Genomic DNA, 26,205 nt, shown 5'->3' on the forward strand with positions numbered 1-26,205 from the left:
AAGAAAGGCTGCAGAAATGCATGCCTGGGTGTTTCATGTTTTCTGCCCTGAAACTGGGTGCCAATGAGCTGTTTGCAAGGAGAGAGAACCAAGCTAAGAAATACAGTCGAAGAACAAATATGTCTATTTTTAGTTGCTCTAGAGGGGGAAGATGCAACCTGGTTGAGATTCCCATGAGAATTGTGTGGCTTTGCTTAGTTCTGCTGTGCACAGTATGAGTAACCTATTGCTGAGTAGTTCTGAGATGATGAGATGGTCTTTAAGAGTACAGTTGTGTGCTTGCTTTGAACATTTTAAAACGCCTTCAAAAGTCGTATTAAAAAGATTCTCAGCTCTTTGAAGTGAGGCACGGTGGGTTAGAGGTATTTCTACAAGTATTCCTCCTACCATTCAGGACATTTTGGCAAAAAAGGAATCATGAAGTTACAATGGGAGTGGCTGCAGCCCATTCTAGCTCAGTTAAAAGTTGAGAATTAAACAATACCTTAGAAGCATCATGGCATAATTACTTGCAGGTTTGGGGGTTTTCTGTGTGGTCTTAAACAGCTACTAAAGGAAATATTCCTACTCTGCTCAAATTCTGAAATAACTCTGACATGGATGTGCCAACTACTAACACTTTGTTCAGCAGAATTTTAAACTGGAGTCTTGAATTAAAACTGTTGTGCATGTGTCTTGTCTGACATGAGACTTCACTTTCTAATTTATCCTTCATCACCGGAAAAAGATGTTATGCATGATGTAGATGTTCTTTGCCTTAAGTCATTAAAATAGGAGCTTGAGGGGGGTTCAAGCAGCCCTACATAACTGCCAAGTTTTGGCTGTGCTGAAGCATGTGTTATGAAATTGGAAGGACTTCTGTCTTTTTTTGTCTTAGTTGTTCCTATCTCTCTCCCCTCTCATTTGAATGATGGATTTGAATATATGTGAGATTCTTATGCTTTATTGTCCTGGGCTAACACAGCCCACTCTCACAAGCCCAAAACTCTCCCCATGCAGATGGGAGGGAAAGTAACACAAAAGAACCCACCTCTGGGTTTTACTGGAAATGATCCAATGCACAATTACCTCAGCCTGTTTGCAGAAAAGTGCAGCAAAATGCAGAAGCAGCAGCAGAAGCTAGTGCTAACAATGGTCTGTCACCCTGTAAAGCATGCAGAAGCCCACCCAGTGGAAAAGCCCAACAGCCCCCAAACTGGAGCAGCAGCTAGCTCAGGAAGCCTCTGAACTACGAGCCCCATGATACTTGTCTCTGGCCAGCACTTTTGTTTTAAAGCTGGCATGACTGCAGCATTGGTTCTGAATATCAGCAGCAGATGTGACTCAACCCATGACATTTGTTCAGAAACCTTAACGTGCAAACTGAGCAGCCAAGTAGGTATAGTGGAGATGACAATATGTAAACAGACAGTTTCTGGTCCTCTTGAGCCCAACTTATAATAGGAATTTAGTTTTTAAATGCTTTTCCAGAGGATCATCTGTGAACTTCATTTCTGTAAGTGCCAAAATCAGAGAGCTTTTAATCACAAAGCTCATCTAAAGTATTGGAAATGTGAGAAATGTATTTATTTTAATGCCAAATGTGTTTGTTTTTTTCCTCTTCTACTTTTGTCTTTCTTTGCTTTAAGCAGGTTGGTGAAATCTCCCATCCTAAGGTGTTGGGAGACAGTAAGGATGCTGAAGAGATCCAGTATCCTAAAATATCAAAGACTCCTTGGAGAATTAAATTGCAATCTGTACTCCAAGTTGTTGTACAGTGACGATGTCTTGCACCTTGTGCAAAATTTTGCTGTCTGTCATTGCACCCACTAATTATATTCAGTGTTAGACAATAAACATGTGAGAGAATAATGGATCTGAATGCAGATTTAGGAAAGGACCATCCAGTACTGAGAGTGATGGTTTTAAAAGGCAAGAAAGTCTGATCTATTCACTGTTGGTTGAAACCTGCCAGGTGAAAATTAATTTTGATGTTAAAATAATTAAATTTTAGCTAATCTATTTTAATAATGAGCTAAATGCATGAGTGGGAGCTTAGCATCTTCTTTTAATGCAACCATGTAGAAGATTGTTAGTTGAAATTATGTTTACATATGTGAAAAAGTTCTATTAATAATGCGTGAAATTTGCTTTTGTATCATCTGTAAACTTCTGTGATGCTTGAGGGAAGGTTTATGTTCAGACAGCTTGTTTCCACAGGCTTCTATCAAAAACATCAAATAGCTTCTTGTTCCTAATCCTTTTCAAGTTGGGAGATGTTTTCATATTAATTTATTCTGCTGAGCATCTCAATAAAGGCATGCTTTATGGCAGGAGTGCCTGGCTTTTAAATGGACGTTTGGAACTTCTTGCTGCCGATAGATCCATTTTGCTATGGTTTGCTAGCGTGCCCAAAAGCTCTGTACAGCCTTGGTGAAAGGTGGCATAAAACTTCAGTTCCTGCTCAATACAGATATTCTATGTGCTACAATGTAAAGTATGCAGAGGTGCTCTTAGCAGAGCTTAGCATTTTATCATCTTCTTGTAACTCATCCTGCCTTTCTCTGGGAGGAATGATGGCTGCAAGGCTTGTCCTACCTTGAGGCTTTGTTGCAGGTTTTGTTAAGGTTGCTGTACTGTCACCATGCAGATTACTTGCACATCCTCTAATCCCCCATTTCAATGGCAATCTAAAAAGCACAGCTATCAATAGTTCCAGTAGGTGTAATTTAGAAGATGCAGCTAATCACCCTCTATGCTCAAGACTGCTCTTGTGAAAATAAAAGCGTTTGGAGTGATGTTAGCCTAAAGCCTATGCAGGTATTCAAAGTTTCTCAATAAGCTTTGTATTTTTAATGCAGTCATTGTACTAGATGTGACTGAACAGCAAGGTCTCAACAGTCAACAAGCAGAATAATCTCTGTTTATTGACAGCAATGCTACAGAAAGCTGTCTGGGCAGCTGGCTGATCAGCTTGCAGCACTGCTGCTTTACAGACCGTTGTGGGTCCTGGAACCTGCAGTTGTGCATAATTCACCTTCTTAGAGAAGCTTGGTGGAAGTGTCTCTGGCAAATGGCATAGGGATGAATAGCAAAGTATTCTTGTGAAAGCTTGCATGCAGTAATTCTAAATACCTTGAAACCCTTGCTTTTCTCTCTGCTTTGTTCATGGGAAATTGCTATTCTTCCAGAAACGGTAATGCTTTAAATTATTGCTTGCTTTGTGATGCTCTGCTTTAGCTACACCATCCAACAGCAACCACCTAAAGGTGCATCGTTTGCTGATAACCACGGCAGAAAAATAACATGCCCTTTACCCTACTATATATTTATCTTGCAGACTCCCAGAAACTTCAGCTTCCGTTCAACCTGTGCTTTCTGCAGCTGAACAGCTGCTTTCTGTCAGCTTTGAAGAACAACTTTGTGCTGAGCTTTCCTACATGTGCTTTAACATAGAGATTTTTTTAATACATGTGTGTCCTTAAGAGTTTGTGGGGTTTGGGTGGTGTGTGTGTGTGGTGGTTGTTTTTTTCCTTATTTTTAAATAGCTTGGCAGATAGTGCTGCAATACTTGATTATACTTGTAGTCTGAATGAGAATGTTCTGTAAAGGCTGGTGGCTCCAGCTGATCAGCTGAATGCTGAGCACAGAATGACAATTCAGCAGGTCCCGGGGGGAGGGCTGTGCGCGGTAGCGAGCGGCAGGGCACCGCTTACTGCGCGTTGCTTAATCAGCATGAAACTATTAGCAAATTCTTGCCATCTCAGCTATAATGCACTGCTAATAGGTTTGCTTTATTGCACAGGGTAGTCAAAAAAGCCTGGAATCTTTTAGTAATTTTAAGTAGCATAACATTCCTCTTAATGAAGTTTGACAGCATTTTCTGAACTCCCTCATGCTGTATGACAAGAGTGCCATAAATGCATTCCTGTCTGCTAAGTGCTGGTAATTTATTTGTGTCTTTTCCTTGTTGTAGCTTTCCTACAGGAGAGCTTTTGACATTATTTTTAAATTCTAATGTATTATAGAAAATGTATTACTGGCAACAAAAGCATCTGTGTAATTTGTCCATTTTAATGTACTCTTTTGTTTGTCAAAATTTTATATTTGTCAGAAGGCTTTCAGTAAAAATCCCCCAATCAATCAACTTGGTGAGGTGTGATGTAGCATACAACCCACACTGTTGTTGTTGTTGTTATTTTTCTCCTAGTAACCACATTGAAATAGAATTTGAACTGGAAAAAATTGCAGCTCACTGCTCTGAACAGATAAATACTGAAGATTAAATTGCACTGCAGTTTCTCAGCAGTGAAGCAAATAGGCAAAGCCCAGTGCACTTGGTTTGCAAGACCTCTGCTTTGTATTACAAAATGCAACTTGTTTCATCATCTGATCAGTTGCAACCTCTTGGGGAAGACGAGTGACTTGAAGTTTCCTGTCAGTGCTGCAGCTGTGGAAGTGAGCCAGGTGGAAATGGCCACAGGTTGCAGTAAAACTGCTCCTCACTGAATGTGGGATTTGCCAGCTAACTCCTAATAACTTTGGGTATGGGTTTTCTTCTTTCTTTTTTTATCCTTTTCCTTTTTTTTTTTTTTTCCCCCCTTTCCCCCCCCTTTCCCCCCCCCTGTAAACTGCCTTACCAGTTTTGTTTCTGAGGGCTGTGAAGTGATAATTGATATTCAAGGAATAGTGATGGAAGCACAATGGTTTCCAGTTGACTGGGACATTTCAGTTGTTGCTTTAGGTACTTAAATTCTGTGCTGGAAAGCTTGTTAGGATGGAGCTGGCTTCACTGCCATTGTGGTTGTCACCCAGCACAGAAGTGGGTTTGTCCATCGTTGAACTTACATTAATTTTTCAGAGTAGGTATTAATCACACAAAGTACAGCATTGCGTGTACTTTCCTATCTGGTTTGGTTTGCTTCTTAAGCGTTTTGGCTTGACCACCTGAATGAACAGGATGGGAGCCACTACAGGGTTGACATAAATGAGTGAATGGGGGCATGTGCTTATTTTCCTGAGACCCGAGAAGCTTGATTGTTTCCAACACTCATCGCTGAGATCTGTGGGAATGTCTGAAATCAGAAGCGTAACTAGATACAGTGGAAGCCTCTTGTTTTATCCTTATCAGTTTTGCTACAGGTTGAAGAACATTGCCCTCAGCCTTTTTTGGTAGTGGGGGAAAAAAAAACCCAACCTTGCCTTTCTTTACTGCAGTGTTTCTGAATGTTTTATAACTCTTTCTGGGTTGTAACTTATTTTAGGTATTGATATACCCTGGAGGTTTGCAGATGAGAGGAAAATATAGCATCGTTTCTTGCTTAATTGATTAAAATATTCCCACCATACCTGACCCAGGCTTTTCTATTTAAAATTAATATTAATAATACTTTTTTTTAAACTTTGCAAGAAGTGGCTATAAGCACTTTGAACAATGTACTTATCTTTCTTAAAGAAAAATAAAAATTGACAGGCACGGCAGCCCAGCACAGCTAAGAATATGCATTAGTCCTTTGCCTCACCACACTTTCCTTTGCATCTCATTTGATGACAGCTGTGGCAAAAGTAGGTGCTGGTCTCTTCTCACAGGTAATTACTGATACAAGAGGGAACAGCCTCAAGCTACACCAGGGGAGTTTTAGGCTAGACATTAGGAAAACAGTTTCACTGAAAGAGTGGTTTTGCATTGGAACAGGCTGCTCAGGGAGGTGGTTGGGTTGCCATCCCTGGATGTCTTTAAAGGTTGTTTAGATGTGGCACTTAGCGATATGTTAGTGTTGAACTTGGTAGAGTTGATGAGTCTCTTCCAACCTGAATTATTCTGTGATCAGGGAAAAAAGTGATAGTCTATCAGATGGAGAGTGATTAGCAGTTTTTAATGCTTATTAACACAGACTGGTGAAAGACCTTCAGCATTGCCTAGCTGGTAAGTGGGCAACTCACCCTGGTCAGTGCAGCAGCCACCCTCCTAGGTATGTTTATTTTTCAGTTACTTTGGTTTACTTGTTGCTTGAGGTAACAGGTCTATAATGATAGGACAAGGGGCAGTGGTTTGAAATTAGAGAAGAGGAAATTTAGATTGGGTGTTAGGAACAAGTTATTTAGCATGGGGGTGGTGGAATACTGGAACAGATTGCCCAGGGAAGCAATTGATGCCCCATCCCTAGAGATATTCAAGGTGATGCTTGACAAGGCTCTGAGCAATCTGATCTAGTAGAGGATGTCCCTGCTGACTGCAGAGGGGTTGGACTAGGTGACCTTTGGGGGTCTCTTCCAACCCAAGCCATTCTATGATCTCGCTGTCAGGCAGCACCTCTCTTGTAGGTGTGTCAGCCATCGGTATGACAATCTTCCCTGTGGTTGGAAGGGCTTGGGTGGCAGCGAGGAAAATGTTATTTTATATTGTTTATACAAAAATATTACTTGTGTTGCAATGCATGTTAAAACAGTTTACTTCAAAATACTAACAAAACCATTATCTTCAAAGATCCTTTTTTTTTTTAACTCCAAGGGTAGGACATAGCTGGTAAGCAAAACTCTGTTTCTCTCTCTTAACTCTTACTAGATGCAGCTAAGCCTCTTAAGAGAGAGTTGTTTCCTAAGTCAACCAGACACTTCAGAGGCATCTCTGACCTTGCAGTGACCTGCAAACACCTATTGGGTCTGAATTTGGGGGGTGTTGTTTGGGTTTTGGGGTTCTTTTGTTTGTTAGGTGGGTGTTGTGTTGTTGTTTGTTTGTTTGTTTTGTTTACTTGCTTTTAAAGTCTTAATGAGGTTAATGTCATTCTAGTTTCTTCCATCATCTTCAGGGTCACATCAACATCACTGGAAAAGAGAGAGGAAGGCAAGATGGGGTAGCTCCTCATGGTAGTGGGTGGCCAGCAGAGCAGCTCAGCTATATCTTAAATTTGTATCGTTAGTCTTTGATTTTTCTGAAATAAATAAACTGTGATTTTTCTGATTTTCTAAACATTGATTTGTTGGCTGAGTCCTTTGAACTGTGTGCTTTAATTTGGTGACATGAACTGAATTGGCTAAAACATTTACTGACCTCTGGCTATAAGCAGAAGTGTCAGTGTGGATTCTGCCTTTCTGCACAAAGGAAACTCTTTGCTTCTGTGCATGGGGAGTTGGGGTAACTAACTCATTTAAAATGGCAAATTACTTCTCTCATGGCCTCCCCCTTCTGCTGAGATGAGCAAACCAGTTTTTTCAAAATGAAAAAGAGCAAAAAACAGGTGCAGTGGTTTTCTTGTTTTGTTTGTTTAGCTGTTGTTGTTGTTTTATTAATAGTAGCTATTTTGATGCCTTAAAAGGGTAGCTGTTGAAAATTTTGCCTGAATTCAGACATATCACAGTATCTCCAAGGTTGGAAGAGACCTCAAAGATCATAGAGTCCAACCTGTCACCACAGACCTCATGACTAGACCATGGCACCAAGTGCCACGTCCAATGCCCTCTTGAACACCTCTAGGGACAGTGACTCCACCACCTCCCTGGGCAGCACATTCCAATGATGAATGACTCTCTCCATGAAGAACTTTCTCTTCACCTCAAGTCTAAAACTCCCCTGGTGCAGCTTCAGACTGTGTCCTCTTGTTCTGCTGCTGGTTGCTATATGGGAACAGTCAGGACTTTGCACGTACAGGCTTAAGAACAATTACATTCCCTTGCCTGGGTCTGTCTTATGTTAAAATATGAATAAATTACTTGATGAACAGAGTTTATCATCATTCTTCTTGACTTTGGGTGTATAACGTGATTTTGTTGGTTGCAGAGGTATAGAGCTAGCAGGGACAGTATGTGAAATGTGGTTCTTCAAATCCTGTGTGTTAGAACTGTAGAGCCAGGCAGGATCCCTAGAACATAGTTTTTGTATATTGCTCTCAGTTTATAAATTGGGCAGTATTGAAAGTTGGTTTTGATGCAATATTTATGGAAGTTAATGTAAACAGCTACACCATCTGTTTTCTGAAGGGGCTGGATTGCCTTCAGAAATGGGACATCCTAATCCAGGAAACTGCCCACTGGAGATTTGGGGTACACAGTGGTGTTTTGGGAGTAGGAGTTGCAAGTAGTAAAGTGGAGGAAAGCTCTGAGAAGCAGATGTGGAGGGTAGCAGCTGCCTGTTAAACTGTGACGTACAGCTGCCTGGGTGTTGAGGAAAGCACAGAACCTACCGGTTGCATGACAATATATTCCTGCTAATATATCAGCGAGGGAAGCCAACAGAAGTGATTCCTGTATCTGGTCTCGCACTATACACCATGGTTGCTTCCTGGGCCAGTTAGCTGTGTTATTCACTGGAGTTTGCTGCCTTCATTTAATCCCATAACACATTTCCAGTGAGCATGCTGATACATTAACATTGCTTATACTGCTTGAACACTGCTGCGTATTGCTACTAAAAAACTTCTAAGCACTGCAGTTCATAAGCTGAAGAAGAGGCTTTGGAATCATTCTAACACCTAAGAAAGAAATACTAGCATAACAAACACTTGCTGAGTTTGCTGCCACAAGCAAAGTTTGGTGAAGCAAAGTTTTCACACAAGTGAAATTTGCTTTTACAGCAAGGGGCAACAGCTGTAAATTGTGTGGGAGTTTCGCATTTTCTTGTCAAGGGTTTGGAATGAAATACCCTTTCTGATGGGACACAGATTTGATGACTGCTGCGTTTTAGAATTCTTCTGTAAATTGTTCTTTCATCTTCTTTATTTAATAAAAAGCTTAATATTTGGAAAGCAAGCATTAATGCACACATACAGTATTTTAAATTCTCAGTGCCTCTGGCATTTTCCTTCTCTTTCAAATAGTAGGATCTTACAGTTTTTGTTCAAATGAGGCATGGGGTTTTGGTGACTTGCACGGCGATTTTGTTTGATCAAGTTGTACTCCAGCTCTTTCAGGCTTGCTGAGCAACACAACTTCAGTAACTTTTGAGTAACTTGGGAATTTTATCAGAGATGATGTTTACTTTCCCGTCTGCACTTTCCATGGATGCTTGGCTTAGGCTGCTTTGTGTAAGCACTGGACCCTCAAAAGTACACTGAAATGCTATGGGATCTATACTTTTCAAAATGGAAAGTGTAGGGGGAAAAAATTGCTATTCAGTTTGAAGTGACTTAAATTAATGGAAACTTTTTCCTTGACCCTTAAGCTCTTGTGAGTTCCAACACCATTCTACTCCCAATTATATTTCCTAGTGGCCATCTTTTGAGATGCGCTACGGCACTGTAGTTGTGACCACACCAAAGTTTTTCATGAAGGCCTCAATAATCTGTCTTAAAAAATGCTCTGGCCTCTGTGAGGCAAATGAAATGTGTGACTATACATTAAATCAGGTAAAGCAGTAAATGGTTTAAGCAAGGGCTCTCCAGTACTACAGAAACGTTGAGATTGTTCTGCTGAAATGCTTATGAAACAACCAAAGAACTTGTTGTGCTCTTGTGATTCTTGCCCTTCCAAAAAGCAGTTTCTCTTGGCATGTTACAGGACAGTTTTCCACTGGACAAAGCATATGGAATTTTTCTGGTCTTTTCTTAGTGTATTAGCTTAGTTTTTATAGACAGTAATCATCAAGACATATCACAAATGATTCCCAATTACTTTATTCTTCACAGATCTGCATTCCAGTGTGTACTGTGGGTTCCCCAGAGGTCAAGAATTGACAGCAGTTAAATTAAAATGCAGAATAAACTTGGTGTTTCTACTAGAGTTGGTGAAAACATCTTTATTACAGAATCAACTTGACACCACTTACATGAAGGTGATAATGTGACCTACAGGAAGGCTGGGACTCTTTAGAAGGGTTTGTAGTGATAGGATGAGGGGCAATGCTTTGAAACTGGAGCTGGGTAGGTTTAGGTTGGACATAAGGAAGAAGTTCTTTACAATGAGAATGGTGCAACACTGGAACAGGCTGCCCAAGGATGTGGTTGAGGCCCCATTCCTGGCAACATTCAAGATTAGACTCCATGCAGCACTGGGCAGCCTGATCTAGTTGGAGGTGTCCCTGCTGTCTGCAGGGGGGTTGAACAAGATGGCCTTTGAGGATCCCTTGCAGTCTGTGAATCTGAATTTCTGAAATTGGCTACAGATACAGCATTAAGTCAGTGGAAAGTTCCCAGTGTGTTACATGGTAAAGTGGACAGGGTGAAAAAGCAGTGAAGGTAGTTCATTGGGTGTCTTTTGACCGTTGAGCAGTGTAGTCACTTTTTCCCAGTTGGGGTAAGCTTGCTGTGTAAGCATGCATGAAGTGAAGTGTTTCATGTGGTGTTTAAATTTTCTACTATAGGAAAAGCAGCTTTGTCTACATCCTTGGACAAAAGCTTTTTTATGGAAGGGAGAAGCTAGATTGTGCAAGCGGCGATGTGCAAGCACGGTAAACACTGTCATCTTTGTGCATGTTTGACAAAGGATCCCATTGTAAGATCTGATTTCCCTTTTTTAAAATACTTGACATCACTGTTGCAATCCTTCGATCAATTTTGTGCTTTCTTTTGTCGCTGGAAACTTCCTAAGCTCACTTGTAACCCTTTTGCTTGTTGACATGTTCACGAGCGCTGCGGAAATGCGAATGGGGAATCTGTAGAGTATACAGGGGAAAGGTTCTTCCATCAGTTTTATTTGAATGGGGACTTAGGATGGATGATCTGGGAGTGGTATCTTTTGGTACTCAAGAAACATAGCCAACTGTTCCCTTCTGTAGCAGGCCTCATGTTCCAGAGGCCGCCTCCTGCAGCCGCTCGCCACTGCTGTTCCTAAGCCGTTCCCTTGTGAACGTGATAGCAGCCACCTCTTGGCTTTATGCTGTGGGGTTTTTGCAGTGAGATTTAGAGTCGTTGTTTTGTTGACTATGAAAATAATTTAAGTCACATAAATCACTGTTGGTTGATGAGAAGCTCATTGTGAGCTCATGCAGCCCAGAAGACAACTGTGTCTTGGGCTACATCAAGAGGAGTGTGGCAAGCAGGTCAAGAGAGGGGATTCTGCCCCTTTACTCTGCTCTGGTGAGACCCCACCTTGAATACTGTGTCCAGTTCTGGTGTCCCCAGCATAAGGACACAGAGCTGTTGGAGAGAGTCCAGCGGAGCGCCACAAAGATGATCCAAGGGCTGGAGCACCTCTGCTGTGAGAATAAGCTAAGGGAGCTGGGGTTGATCAGCCTGTAGAAAACTCTGGGGGTGATGTAATCAGCTGCTTTCCCATACCTGAAGGGAACTTAGAGGAAAGCTGGAGAGGGACTTTTCACAAAGGTGTCTAGTGACAGGACAAGGGGGAATGGTTGAATGGTTTGAGGCTGAGGGAGAGTAGGTTTGGATCTTGAAGAAGTTCTCCAGTGTGAGGATGGTGAGTCTCTGGAATAGGTTGCCCAGAGTGGTTGTGGATGCATCCTCCCTGGAGGTGTTCAAAGCCAGGTTGGATGAGGCCTTGGGCAACCAAATTTAATTAGGCATCCCTGCCCATGGGCAGGGAGGTTGGAGTGAATGATCTTTAAGGTCCCTTCCAAGGTAAGCTATTTTATGATTCTTTTGTGCTACCGATAAAGGGGAATGTATCTGGCTTTAGAGGCTTTTTTCTACCCATATATATGTGTATGTATGTGTGCATATGTATGTGTGTGTGCATATATATTTATATATATATTTATATGAAAGGCATTACAGTATCACCAGGCAGACATCTATATTTTCAGCAAATTTGGGAATGATTTTCTTTCTAGTGTGCAGTATAGGACAGCTAAAGCAGAAGGGGACTTAAATGGCTGAAATAGCCCAAGTACATTCTGGCAGGACACAGTGTCCTTCTGTGTTCTAAGACTCTTTGTTTCATAATCTAGGTTCATAAACCAAAATATTAATAGATGTATTTACATTAAAGTGAATTGTATGTAAATATATCCAGAAATAGAAGAAAGTAATAGCTCAGCCTGTGATTCAGTGCAAGTACAATGCAAAACTGACCAAAACACAGCATTAGTGGAAGTAAATCAGATGCTTAATTATACTGTTCTCAATCTGATAGAAAATTATTGACTAACCACAAAAAAAAAAAAATATTATTTTGAGTGTATCTGCTTAGTAACTAAACATTTTAAAGATTTAGCTGTTGAATGGCCTTTACTAGTCAGGAGTATTTGAATGATTTTAATTATGCATTGCTTTGCAGTGTCATTTTTCTCTTATCACTTCATAATGACAAATCGCTTGAACATGAGAACCTGAAAGCAGTTAAATAATACTTGCAGTACCACAGCTTGTCTGAAATTTATAGTCTACTCTTAACAGGCTTATAATATTCACTATCATCTTTTTATATATTCCCTGGACTTACAGAGTGAATTATCCCATTGAAAAGGTTGGTGCATTAATAATTGTTGGGCTTCCCGTTTCGATTTGACTAGTTAAAATAGTTCGCTACCTTGTCTTATAAATTAGTAAAGGAATTGCTGAACAATTTCCCTTCTGGGTTTTTGTGTAATACAGTAAACTTACAATCTGCCTGAATATGATAGAAAATAGGATCCAGAATATGTTTGTGAAAACATAAGCCAAGAGCAGAAAGAGGAAGGAGGAGATGAGCTAATTATTCCAGCTGAAGCTGTCGCTTCATGAAAATGAAACTGCAGAGTTTTTGAGATTTCTTTTATATAATTCCTGTTGGCTAAGTCTGGTGTTGAAGTCAGGCCTTCCTAAAAGGACAGTGGCAATTCCTTGGCAAGAAGCTTGGTTGTTGAGGGAGCTGGGATGCTTTGTTCCCTGTCTCAGAATGCTGTGGAATGTGCCTGTTCTACTTCCCTCCTTCTTCCAGCTTGCTGCTGCAAGGAGCCAATATTCCCTTGTTTTCCTTCGGTGTGATTCTGTTCTTTTGCATGAGTGTGAATAATCTGTTGCTTCTAACTTCATAAAGAAGATGAATATGAGGATTTCCCCCCGCCCCATGTTCTTAATTTTTAGTAGCTAATTTCAGCAGTGTGAATGCTGCTGCTGAAATGGAAGTTTTCAAGTTGCTAACACTAAGAAAAGCTGCAAACAGGCACAACTACTAAAGCAATTTGTTTGTAAAGGAGGGAAAATCACTTGTGGCAGGTCATGTTTTTCGTAGGCTAGCATTGCAGTTGTTCTTTAAGCAGTTACATTCTAGAATTTGCTGTCTTGGATTTGAGGCCTGTAAGAGGAAAGAGGTAATTGCCACTTTCAAGGAAACTTTGTTTTCTGTCTTTTAATTGCTGTAATATGTTCTCAGTGCAAGAAAATAAATGAAATCCATTTTTAAGTGGTGGATAGGGAAGAGATCTGCAGTTCTTTCTCCCAGAACTGCAGTTTTGCCCTGTTGGATTGCACTGAACCTCTTGTAAGTTTGCTTTAATTCTGAATGCCTAAACAAATAGGGCAATTGGCAAAAATAAACCCATTTCTATAAGGTAGCACTAAAATGTAAAGTATCCTGTGAGAAGCTGATACACACTTTGGTAGTGAGAAGTACCTGGTGAAGTATAGTAAGTTTGCTTTTCGTTGCAGTGAGTTCAAGTGCTCCGAGGCCTGATAGCGTATCTGCAGCCTTTGTTGAAAATGTTGACTGTTCATTCATGAATGATTAACACGTTGTTTTATTTAAAAGCACGTCTCTGCTTCCTGCTGTGTTAGTATAAAAACTTCTGCTCTGCAAAAGCTGTGAGTGCAGGCCCTGTTTGAGGAAGGCTGCTTGTTGAACCTGGAAACGAAACCACCTGCACGAAACTCTCTCTCTTATCTGTTTGCAGGGATTTAGTGCAGGCAAACTTTTCTGTGAGACAGGGCTAAAACGTGGCAGATTTCTAAAGTATTACAATGCAGAACATTACTAAGCTCAGGGGGAGCTCCTTATATTCATAAAGTTATCATAGAGCTGCCTGGGCTGTACCATTTTTGTTCAAGTTCTTAGCATCATGGAAGCATTTCTATTTCTTGTTCCTTTCCTCCCTGCCCCCCGCCTTTTCTAGCAAGAGTTCTTCATTGTTCTCAGCAGAAGAAGGCAACATGAAAAGTCTGAAATCCATATCAAATAGCAAATTAATCTTGAAATGTTTTGAGCATAAGGCACGTTGAAGGACATGTTCTTGTGATTCTGATAGCCAGAAGACACGGAGTCTCAGTTGATATAATTCTATGTTTATGAGCATTCAGAGCTTGTTAGTGCAAAAATGAAGCTCAGAAGTGAAGTTCTAGCTGGAAATCCTTATGTACATACAGAACTGTTTAGTGTACATTTAAGTTTCCCTTAATTGTATACATTTGATTTGGGGAAAGCAGCTGTGGAAGTGATCATACCCTATTTTGATCTAGATCTGTTTGCCTTGATACATTGGTAATGAGTAATGAGTCTGGTAAATGAAACGAAAACAAATTAATGTGCTTGGGGTTTTGAAGCTGTTAAATGGTGTTCTGTAAAACCCTCAAACGCTCATCTGAAATGAAAGGGATGGTGGTGCAGGACCCAGGAGTTCTGTAGGGACATCTAGTGGGACCTGCCTGTCTGCAGCACTCCCCACACTGGGCAGGAGGGAAAGGATTGACCTTCCTGCCAACACCCATGGAGAAAGTAGGATAAAGTCAATTTCCACAAAACCTGAGATTTCTGAAAGCTGGGTTGTGTTGTTTTCCTTCTCATCAATAAATGAGAAATTCTTCACAAAATTAGCTGTGATAAGGTTGAGTGCTGTTGAACTGAGCATTATTGCAGGCACACCAATATACCGCATTGCGTGGCTCAAGGTATGAGGAAGTATTACTGTGTGCTATGTGGTTATTTAAAATAGCTTCTGATAAGAAAATTGTATCCCTCAAAGACGTGATTATCAGCTAAGCTGTGTGCTGTAATTAGGCTGATGACTTTGCATTTTATTTATGCTTTGTTGAAAGCAGCAACTTACAGGTGCCTTGCAAAAATCTTGCCGTTTACTCCCCCCCCCCCAAAAAAAAATCTGTTGGAAGAGAGAGAAACAGAGACTGAAAGCAGCTAAAGGCTTAGTTGGCAGGAGAGCTGGCTATGTTGTTTGTTGCTCAGGACCAAAAGTTCTGGCTTTCTCTTGAAAACCAGAAATTGGTATATTGAGTTTGGCAGTACTGAGCATTCAGAAGAAAACCCCTCATTATGCTTTCTTATTATGTTACTCTTTTAAACTTAACTAGTGTGCTGCCTGAGCTATGTGGCAGTATGTTGGCTGTGAGCTTCCAGTACTGCCTTAGCACATACATGTCCTGCAGCTTCATCTGGAGTTGTTGAAACTGTGGAATACTTCAGTATGAAACTTCTGAGCCATTTTCACAGATCGTGACACAGATTGTGTTGGGTTGGAAGGGACCCTCAAAGATCATCTTGTCCAACCTCCCTGCTGGGACATCTCCAACTAGATCAGGCTGCCCAGAGCCACATCAATGATCTTTAATGTCTCCAGGGATGGGACCCCAATGACATCTCTGGGCATCCTGTTCCAGTATTTTGCCACTGTCATTGTAAAGAACTTCTTCCTTATGTCAAGCATTCTGTGTCACAAGTTTTCTGTTTGGAAAACACGTTTGTTAATACACAAAACTGCTCTTCTAATAATGGCACTTTGTTATCTTAATGAAAACAAAAAAGCAACTGGTGAAATGCAGGCAAGACAACTAAGCCTTCGTGTTGCCTGGAGTGGGATGAGAGTGTTGTGTAAGCTACTGGCCTCCTGCCACCACAGCCAGGATGCTTGATAGTGCTTTTGCCACTTCCTTGAAATAGAGGAAGAACTTGAAGGCTTGTGCCTTCCCCCTATGCAGGTGAATGCTCTTGATTCAAATGCCAAGCCCGGTGGTTTAGTGGCAGGACGATTTACATGAGAAATGAAGCTCTGTGGGCCCACTGGGAAATGAATCCAGAAACTGCACTCTTAAATGAGCAGACCTCAAGGTTACCCTCTCACCATCCCTGGAAATTGAGGTTCATCCCTGAAGACCATGGGGTGATGCTTCATCCATGGTAGCATTTGTTACACTGTTAGTGCTCTCAAGAGCAGCTGTTCTGCCCTCATCAGAAATGAAAGTGAGAGTACAGATGGGGGGGACAGGATGTGACTTGGACACCAGAAAAATAGTGTTATACTGTTCATCAAATTTTGTACCAGATTGCTGTTGGGTTTTGTCAGGTTTTTTTGTTTGGTTGGTTGTGAGTGTTTTGTTTTTATTTTTTCCTTTGAATTAGAGGAGGAGACTAATTGGTTTAGGCAGTCCGAATTTTGCCAGTGCTGGAATTTCTCCCTCCCCCTCTTGTGGTTTGTCTTAAACATGCTGTACTTGCTCTATCTAGTAAGCTCTGTTTTCTCTTTTAAAGGCACACAAAACAGGTCTGTGCCTGTTTTAATCTCATTAAGTTCCTCTCTGGCTGTTTCCCCTTTTGGTTGTGGATATTGCCATATTTGGCTCTAGCTGTGGTGCAGTCGGTTTATATCAGATTGTGTGGCATGATATGCTGTCGTGCTTGAGCAAACCCTGATAATTTATGATTAGACGTGGCCTAGATTAGCATCTTATGATTTTAGTGTTTAAAAGTACATTATAAAAGGTCTTTTATGTAATGCAATATGTTGTGTTGTGGATTTTTTTTTTCTTTCTGTGAAAGATGCAAGAAAAGGCACAAGGACTTGCCTTCAGCAAAGCTTCTGAATAAAATCAAGGAGGGGGAGGGGACAGCATAAATAATACAGGTCCTTCCTTTAGAGTGCCTAAATGTGTTCTAAAAATACAAAGATGGTAGTGCATTACCAGGAAACAAACTGCTTTCACAATCTCATAATCACAGCTCTTGTGAAAACAGATGCTCTTACATTCTGCATGGTATCTTTTGTTTGTGTTATGCTTCAGGAGCTGAACATTTGAAAGTGTGTTTTTCTCCCTGACTCTCTAATGGCTTCTTTGAAAGTATTCCATGGTTTCAGGAAGTATTGTGGACTTGTATCCATGCTTTCTGCTGGGCTTTCATGTTAGCAAACTCTTTGCTAATGAGAAATCATCATCACTGGTTTGTTTTCCTGTGGATATTTGTTGTGCTACTTGTATACATGCATACAAATAAAACTGGGTGGATAAGAATATCCTCTGATTTCTGCAGGAAGCGAGTGCTAATCAGAACTCTTGGTGATGTGGCCTGAAATATTTTTAACTAAACATCTGTTTGGAAGGGCATACCAGGTGAACCATCCAGGTGTATCCCAGAGCTTTAGTCGCAACATCCAGCTGAGGTGTTTGTTTAGATCTTGCTGAGAAGATCCTGCTTTACATTCACCACCATCATGGGCAATGGTTCAGCTCAGTGATTTTAAAGGTCTCTTCCAACTGAAATAATTTTTTGATTCTATCTGTGAGGAGCAAGGGAGAAAGATTAGGGAACTATCTTTGCCTGTCAAGTGGCATCTCAGAAGTTCTACATTTTATCTTGAACAAGATCACATTACTTACAGTTCCTGAGCAATACTTGAACTGTAAAGCTGAAGTTTTTCAACAAGGCAAGCATATAATTATTCTGATGATGATTCCACTGTATTTCAAACCCACTGTATGACATAATTATCAGCTGTCATCTGGGGAAATGCTGAAAAAAATTTGTTTTACTATTGAATAAATACAGCTTGTGACATCTACCTTATAGTTAACAATTTAAGGTTTTCATGCCCCAGCATCTTGTGGCTGTCCTTTGTGCTTTTGTACTTAACAACAACAAAGGGAGTTTGTTGGTTTGTTTTACTTCTGTACTATATTCTGAATTGCAAGGGAGCATTCTAACATTCATCTGCTCTTTAACAATACATTTCTTCTCTCAATAGCCAACTACTCCACCAAGCCAAGGGAGGCCTGATTCACCAGTTTATGCTAATTTACAAGAACTGAAAATATCTCAGTCTGCACTTCCACCAGTACCTACAAGTGCTCCGGTCCAAATAAATGGGGAATGGGAAACCCATAAAGATACTACAGGACGCTGTTATTACTACAACAGAGGATCACAGGAACGAACCTGGAAGCCTCCACGGTGGGCCCGAGATGCAAGCATTAATAAAGGGGATTCCCAGAGCCATGCAGATCATGAGGTAGTTCCTTCTGAGATCACCAGCAATGAGATTGTAATGCACGTGAATGCTGTTTTACTGTGGAATTTGGTATTGTTGAGTTTCCAGGTGTCAAGGGATGTCTTCATTTGTCTTTTTGGTTGTGTGTCCTGGTATGAAGCGGTGAACAATTTAACTCTTCAATCACTTTTGTGTGTAGGAGGGGTATTTGAGCTGTGTATGGGTAGATTGGGTATGAGGAACAATTCCTTTGCTGAAAGTGTTGTCAGGCATTGGAACAGGCTGCCCAGGGTGCTGGTTGAGTTTCCATTGCTGGAGGTATTTAAAAGGCATGTAGATGTGGCGGACTTGGCAGTGTTTGTTTAGTGGTTGGAGCTGATGATCTTAAAGATCTTTTCCAACCTAGACAGTTTTATGATTGTATGAAACTTTCTTGCCACAGGCTAGTGGCTGCAACAGGTAGACTACCAAAATGTTCATGGCTGTCACTTTGGTATCTCTGAGGCTGGTCTGTTAATTTCTTGTTGGCTAGAGAGACTCTTTCTCATCTGTATCAAGTGATTGCTTTTTTTGAGTAGTAACTCTCCTTGTAGTAATTGTAACTGGTTTTCTGTTTTCATAATTCTTCCTTCTTTTCCTGGAAGTACTTCCAATAATTCTTCCTCACTCCCCATTTGTGAATGACCTCTCTGGCTCTTACTCATACCTCTGTACCACAACTTCACTGCATGGTTGCATGTTCAGAATGCTTGACTTTATTTATTGTTTTTATTGCTCGTAATTCACCCCAGTTCTTTTGTTTGTGATGCTTGAGGTATTACAGATTTGCATTCAGATAGTTATCTCTATCAAGTTTTCAGTCTTTGTAAGACCAATGCATGTTTTGATTAATTTTCAACTAGATACAAGTTTATACTTCCAGTAGCATGAGTTCCTTAAGTAATTTGTATCCTTCCTGACTAGGTTATCAAAGTTAGTGTCTAGGAAGATACAATTTTCCAGCTCATATTGGTTCACTTTCCAGCAGTTACATGCTAATTTTGAAGCTTTTAATTCTTTTCACCTCCTTTCCCTTCCCCTTTCTTTTCTATTCTGTGTTTGCAAGTGTATTTCATGCTCAGCTCTTTGTGTTCACCTTTTTGTTTACGACCTCTGAGTACTTAAACCAAAATACTTAGTCTAAAGCTTGAGACCTGAGCCTGAGCTATACTGAAATATAGGGCACCCCAAATTTTGTCCAGTTATGAAGATTTAGAGCAAATAGGTCTCAATAATTAATAAAACCATATTTAATACATTATAATGAATGAAGTTGGCTTCTGCACAGTAGTTTGAATTGTCCACATTCCCTTCAGTTTCAGTAATGAAAGAGCGTATGCAGGAAATTAAGTGCTAGTTATGTATCTACTGAAAAGGAACTTGTATCATAGTAGGTAGCCAGATGGCAAGGTGATGTGAAAGTAAGAACTGTGGGTAATTATTAGAGCACAAAATAGCTTATAATTGCTCTTAGAACTTTATGGTTAGGAAGTAGAATTTTAATGGATTATTAAGGAGGGGCAAAATTGTACTTAGTTGGCCAGACAAGTTGGTAACAGATAACAGCACCAAAAAAAAACAGTTGCAGGTTATGGTAATTATTTGGATGGGGTTGGGGGAAGCAGTGAAGTCCTATCAATGAAGCCTTTAGGAAAGTGGGTAAGGTTTTGGAATTACACTTAACATTTATTAGAGGTAGTGACTTGTTAATGTATTTGAGAAAGGAGTGCTTAACAGTATGAGAAATTTTGTCAGGTAGTGGTTTAATTAAGGTGGCCTGTAAGAGGAATGAGATGTCACCATGTCAGAAAACAGGGACAAGCAATGGCCTGGCTTGGTAAAACTCTGTAACAGCTCAGGCATTTTGCTTAGGTCTGCAAATGTTGGTTAAGGTGAGTGTTATTACATGGACACCTTACAGATCAACAGTCAATTTGCAGAACAGCAGTGGTTTTCCTAGGAGAATTCTCACTTTAAAGTCTCCTGTTTATTTTACGTGTGTTCAGTGTTTCCCCTGTATCAAGAGTTGCTTGAAAAGAGGCAAATACAAATGCATTATATTATTGGGTCGTAATTCCTGTTAATCATAATAATAATAGTAATAAAACTGTACAAAGTCTACTACTTTGAGCATTAAGTGATAATGCACTTAATATTTAACCATTAAAACATAATGCAAACTTCCATTATGTTTATATATAGTATTAAAGAAACATAATGTAAACTTAGATGAATACAAAAAGCAGTGGTTCAGATGGGGCCAATAGCACTCTTATCACTCCTCAGTCTTAATTCTTCAAGTGAAAATGAGACTGAAGACTTTGTTTTTCTTTTTTCCCTTTTTTTCCCCCCAGTGGTTAGAAATTGGCCCTTCAGAATTTCATGTTACCTGAGGGCACGAGAGGCAGCTTTGTTTACATGCTCACATTCTGGAGGCTCTAGAGGACCAGTACATAATTTTAATGTTACTTTATTGGTCACTTGGAAATTTCCTGTGGATTTTGCTGTTCTTGGTAAACTGGCTCAGGTCAGTGCAGTGTCACGTAAGTGGGCAGGTACTTGGAAAAGTAACATCAAAACCCTGTCCAATAACCATTTGGAAATGTCACTAAACATGGGGAAAAAACCTTTGGCTTTTAAAACTGGTGAGTTTCTGATACATGGATATTTTTGGGTAACACTTAAGGTTTTTAGGAGAAATACTTTTCTAGTTAAAAAGGGAAAGTCTGCCTTTGTCCTGCTTTATAATTTTCCTCAAAGCCCTTGTATTTGTTACTGAACCTTCATCAATATGTAACTGCTGTCATTTCTGAATAGTAGGATGTGTTCCCTCTAAAGTGTTATGCCTTCTGGTAGCCAAGTATCCAGGGTAGTGTGAAAAGGAATCCGGACTGAATTCCTCAGTAAACTGTGGCATTGTTGCATGTAATGGATGCTTTGAGTAATACTAGAGTGCATTAGCAAGGGGATGAACAAGGTGTATGAGGGAACAAATTGTTTGGTGTGTATGGCAAAATACTTCTTTTACTTACCACATCAAACTTAACTCCTTACATAGCAATTTACCTCTGCCTTGAGAAAATAGCTGTGCCTCTGCTTATTGTCACATGCAGCAGAGTTGGAAGGAGAAGACTGGAGATTCATAATATTTCAGGATGTATCGCATGAGTCCTGTGCGGTGCTGGGACCTGCAAAGGTGCAGCTGGAGTTTTAAGTTATCCTTAAGGATTATTGTGTGTTCAGATACTCTTTGGGAAGGGAAGAAAAGGATTTAGGTATGAAAGTTGGGATGTTCCCAGAAAGTGAAGGTAGCAAGTCTTCCAAGTTTTTTGAGGCAATGCAGATGGCTAAAGCTAACTTTTCTTCATCATTCAGTAAGGTGAATGAGTGGGAGTAAAATATAGATCAGCCAAAAAAAACCCCAAACAAACAAAAAAAGGAGTTTAAAATTTGACTAACTGAAATCTGGTGTAGTAGAACTTGAAGAAATTGTATTGGTATAAACCAGTTGTTCTGAAAATATTTGGAATTGCCTAGAAATTATCAAACACTTCTAAACTGTGAAAATGCATCTCTTATTCTCTGGTGTAAAATACAAAAATGTCAACACCCTGCCTTTATTGCTATTTTCTTTCTAGTCAAATAATCTTTGCTCTTTCAGATTTTAAAGCTCCTTTCATTCTCAAAACTGCCTTGTATGTTTCTGACTACTTATAGCATCTTTCATCAGAAGAAAACGACCACAGTTCTTGTTACAGCCAGTCAGATAGTCAGTATGGTTCTCCTCCAAAGGGTTGGTCAGAAGAGTTGGATGAACATGGTCAGACCTTATATACCAATGACTATACTAATGAAAAGGTACTTTTTCCTTCTTCTCGTCCTGTGTTCCAAATCTTCTCTGCTGATTTCACTGCTAGAAATGCAGATTTCATTTCTAGAAGTGAAGAACATACCTCAGCAGTATCTCCTTTTGGTTTTTAAATATGCATGAAACTGTGGCAACCAAAGTGGTGGGGGCTTTGGTTTTGGTTTTATTTTTGGTCTGATTTGTTTGTGTCTTTGTTTTGGTTTTGTTTGTCTGTTTGCTTTCTCCTTAAGTATATTCTTCAATATCTAGAAAAAGGCTTTGTGTTTCCAGTTTGGTATCAGATTATATTAAATGAACATATTATGCCCCTGCCCATGGCAGGGGGGTTGGAACTAGATGATCCTTGTGGTCCCTTCCAACCCTGACTGATTCTATGATTTTCTTAATTACAGCTCTCCCCCATCCTCTCAGTTACACTTCAGCAATGAACTTTCATACCAATATGATGGTTTTCTAACTGTCTTAAAAGCTGTTTTAATCTACAGAGCCCTTCCAGTGAGGATGGTTTCAAACTGAAAATGCTTCTTTATCAGTTTTGTCCTTTTACTAGAGATTTTCAGTACTGCTTTCAGAGGGAGGCAAACCTCTTAATTAAACCACAGCTATATTGGCAGGTCGATGCTCTGTTCCAATTGTCGAATTGCTGCTGACAACTTACTGTGATTCTGGGTATTGCACAAAAATTTCTCCCCCACACAGTAAATGACAATATTCTGTTCTAGTTGTGAAGCAGTCCCATTTTTCTAATTGGCCACCAAATTTGAATCTTTTTAACTTCAAAAAGTGTTCATTGAAACAGTAGCTTGTTTGTAATAACACCACCACTGTTCTCCAGTTGATGTATGCAAGGCTTTTTTTTTTTTTTTCTTTGAAAGAATTTAAGGAAAAAAAAATCAGTTTTATGTCAATTTTGGAATTTTATAATTCAGTTTTATGTCAATTTTGGAATTTTATGCTGCTTATTCTTTTCTTGATAAAGCTCTGCTAGAGTACTTTATGTTCGACAAATAGCAACTTTTTTGGTTGTTGTTGTTTAAATTGCACTAGTACTGATAGAAAACAGCATTTCCTATCACAAACAGTTTGTTGGAAGGCAGTCTTGTGAAACCTGCTTGATCCAAGAGGCTTGCTGTGAGCGTTTCTTTGCATATTTTGGTGCAATCTTCTTGTAGACTTCTGCTCATGGTAATTCTTTCTTTGCTGGATAACTAGTCACAGTTGTCATAGTTGTACCTGCTTGGTTTGTGGGAGTTGCTTCCAGAGGTTACAGAAATCATGTTCTTAATGATCTAGTTAGGAACTGCATCTCACATTCCTGTTGATGTTTTATAAGCAGAGTTGTTCAGCAAGTGCAATTGTCTCTTACGCTTACCAGCAGTTGCTTGTTGAGCTTCTTGTAACTCTGTAATTTTAATGTATAAAAGCTTTATACAGACCTGATGCAAAGATTGTTCCTTCTTAAACTGACACCATAATGCTGATGACTGAGTTGCAGCATCTTCAAAAATACCTATTTATCACAATCTCTTGTGTGATATTGCAGGACTATGTTCTGAAGAGTCACAGAAGGAAAAAATGTTAATGAGCCTAAGATGAAAACGGTGTTGCTAACTAGCCTTGGTTGGAGGCTGTGTGCTAGACACTTCCAAAGGGGATGGCACTTTATTAAAAATTGACTTTAAATCCCAAGTGTCAGAGATTACTATGTTACGACTGTCACTCTGATTTTGTTTCCTGTCGTCACATTTCTTTCTGCAGTGGCTAAAACACGCAGATGAACAAGGCAGACCATACTACTACAGTGCTGATGGTTCCCGGTCAGAATGGGAGCTACCCAAGGTGGGTGACCCAAAACCAGAAACTTTGACAGCTTGAGGCTTTCTCCTCCTTTATAAATGTTCAATGGCATTTATTCACAGCAAGAGGACTTGGTTGGGGTTTTTTTTTTGCATTTTTGTGGAATTTCTGAGTGTGAAGAGAAAAAAGAAATGTACTCAAGGACATGAAAAATGGATGTTTGTGACTATTCTGCTGTCAAAGAAGATCTTGTGTCTTTGCTGAGCTGAGCAAGTCTGCAGAATAATATCTGTGATTTTGCTATGGTAAAGAAAAGCTGTATAGGGAAAAAAAAGATGATGATGATTTGATTTTTTTTTTTTAACTTACAAACTGGCTCTAAAAAATGGTTAGTCTGTTTTTAGTACCCTCCAAAATGCTTATACAGGCAGGTGTTGAAACCCCAGAAAACTCGGCTGAAACTTTTGGATCTTTGAGGATGACACAGTTTCACCAGCAGTGTATTCTGGTATTTATTAACTTAGCAATTAAAATAGGAATTTGTAGGAAAGTGGCAGAGCTCTAGAGACATTTGGTATTCTGAGGATGCACCTAATAATAGTACTTAATTCTTGCTTTCACTTTGAAAAACTACAGGACTGTTGTTATAATATGTTGAAACCTCTTGTGAGTGGTGAGAGAAAACCACAGACATCAGCGTTGTAACTCTTGCTTGGATGATAATGGAGTTACTAGGACAAAAAATACTCTTGGTCAGTTTTTTCACAGACTGTTAGGAGTTGGAAGGAACCTGCAGAGAGCAAGTCCAACTCCCCTGCAAAGCAGGACCACTTAGGAATGTGTCCAGGAGGGTTTTGAGGATCTCCAGAGGAGGAGTCTCCACACCCTCTCTGGGCAGCCTGCTCCAGAGCTCCATCACCCTCACACCATGTTGGGATGGAATTTCCTGTGATTGAGTTTATGTCCATTGCCCCTTGTCCTGTCACTGGGTATTATGGAAAAGAGACTGGCTTCATCTTCCTGACAGCCACCCTTCAGATATTTGTAGACAGTGATAAGGTTTCCTCTCAGCCTTCTCTCCTCCAGAGTAAACAGCCCCAGGTCTCTCAGTCTTTCCTTCTAAGAGAGATGCTGCAGTCCATTAATCATCCTTGTAGATCTCCATTGAACTCTCTTCAGTAATTCCCTGTCCCACTTGAACTGGGCAGCCCAGAACTGTACACAGTATTCCAGATGTGGTCTGACTAGAGCTGAGCAGTGTGTATTTACTTCAAATACTGCTTTCCCACATCTGTTGTGAAATGAAGTGATGGAATACTGTGGTCATGTAGTGCTCTTAAACCAGACAAAACGAAAAGAATCCTTTTTGTTAGATAGTTTGTAATCATCTGGAGTTCTTTAGAACTAAAAATCATCTGGAGTTTCTGGGAATAGCACAGCAGCTGAGCTAGTACTGCAACACTGACAATCTTCACAGTTATAGCATGACCTGCAAATGTGAACATGCTCAGGAATAACACTTCCAGTATTTCTGTACATGTGTGAAAAATTGTAAGGTTATCTGTTGTGGAGGGAGGACAGTTACAAAACAAATTACTTTAGACAGTCTTACAGAAAGCCCTCCAGTCATGTATATTTAAATAACATCTAGGAATAGCTGAATGCCTCTGGCTAAAAGTGAAGTCTCAGATGGAGTAGCTTTGACAACTGTTGAAAAGTCTATTAAGGCTCTTGATGAGTGTAACCCAGCTTTTTGCAGTGGAATAAGAGAACATAGTGAATTATTCTTTAGAATGGGTAACAATCTTTAACCCTCATTTGTGCTACATCTTGCAAAAGACCTGCAGTTTGCTCCTATGCCTGTGTGTTCTGCTGCAGTCTAACAAAAATTAGAGTTTAATGGTGTCTTAGATTTTCAGAATGCATTCCTAGGCTGATATCAGGCATAACAGTATGATACTTGGCCAATGTCTGACTGAGAGAGCCAGTAAGTGAACCAGACCTGAAACTGTTCTGCAGGGCTTTTTAAACTGAGAAGATTGAGTGGTGGCAAACCAGAGAGTAGCAGAGGTGGTCTCCTCTGCGCTGGTTAGGCTGCTAGCTCTGTCTGCTTCTCTGAGGTAGAGCCAGGATGAAGGATGGCTGGTTCAGTTGGAAAATGCAGTCTGAAACAGTATCTGTGATCTCCCTGTGATTTTCTTTAGACATCACATATCAATCCATTTATTTTAAAAGTGGAGGCTTGTCTTGAGCCCAGAAGTGCTCCCCCCTCACCCCCTCCTAGTGTGTTACACTACTTGTAATGAATCAAACAAAACCTATGCAAACACCTGAATGAAAAGTGTTTACTTGATGAGGCAAAAAATGTCAAATGTTCTTTTTAAGGGCCTTGTCAGTTTATTAACACTGTTTGTAACACCAGTGCAAGTTACTTAAACTGCTAAGA

The 26,205-nt window shown here is 40.1% G+C and overlaps 1 protein-coding gene across 8 annotated transcripts in view; it reads left to right on the forward strand.

Annotated features, from left to right (window-relative positions):
- ARHGAP12 (Rho GTPase activating protein 12) overlaps window positions 1–26,205 on the forward strand; it is a 91,035-nt gene that overhangs the window by 37,925 nt on the left and 26,905 nt on the right. For 4 of the 8 annotated variants that reach the window (XM_054171344.1, XM_054171343.1, XM_054171346.1 and 1 more), the window contains exons 3-5: window positions 17,813–18,076; window positions 21,812–21,952; window positions 23,721–23,801. The exons of 1 other annotated variant lie outside the window; for it this stretch is intronic. In XM_054171344.1, the coding sequence (XP_054027319.1) occupies window positions 17,813–18,076; window positions 21,812–21,952; window positions 23,721–23,801 (486 nt within the window). The remainder of the gene's footprint in view (window positions 1–17,812; window positions 18,077–21,811; window positions 21,953–23,720; window positions 23,802–26,205) is intronic. 3 more of the 8 variants (XM_054171347.1, XM_054171348.1, XM_054171350.1) reach the window with 2 other exon arrangements.

The sequence above is a fragment of the Dryobates pubescens genome, chromosome 21, assembly GCF_014839835.1.
Source record: "Dryobates pubescens isolate bDryPub1 chromosome 21, bDryPub1.pri, whole genome shotgun sequence".
In the NCBI taxonomy this organism is placed as follows: domain Eukaryota; kingdom Metazoa; phylum Chordata; class Aves; order Piciformes; family Picidae; genus Dryobates; species Dryobates pubescens.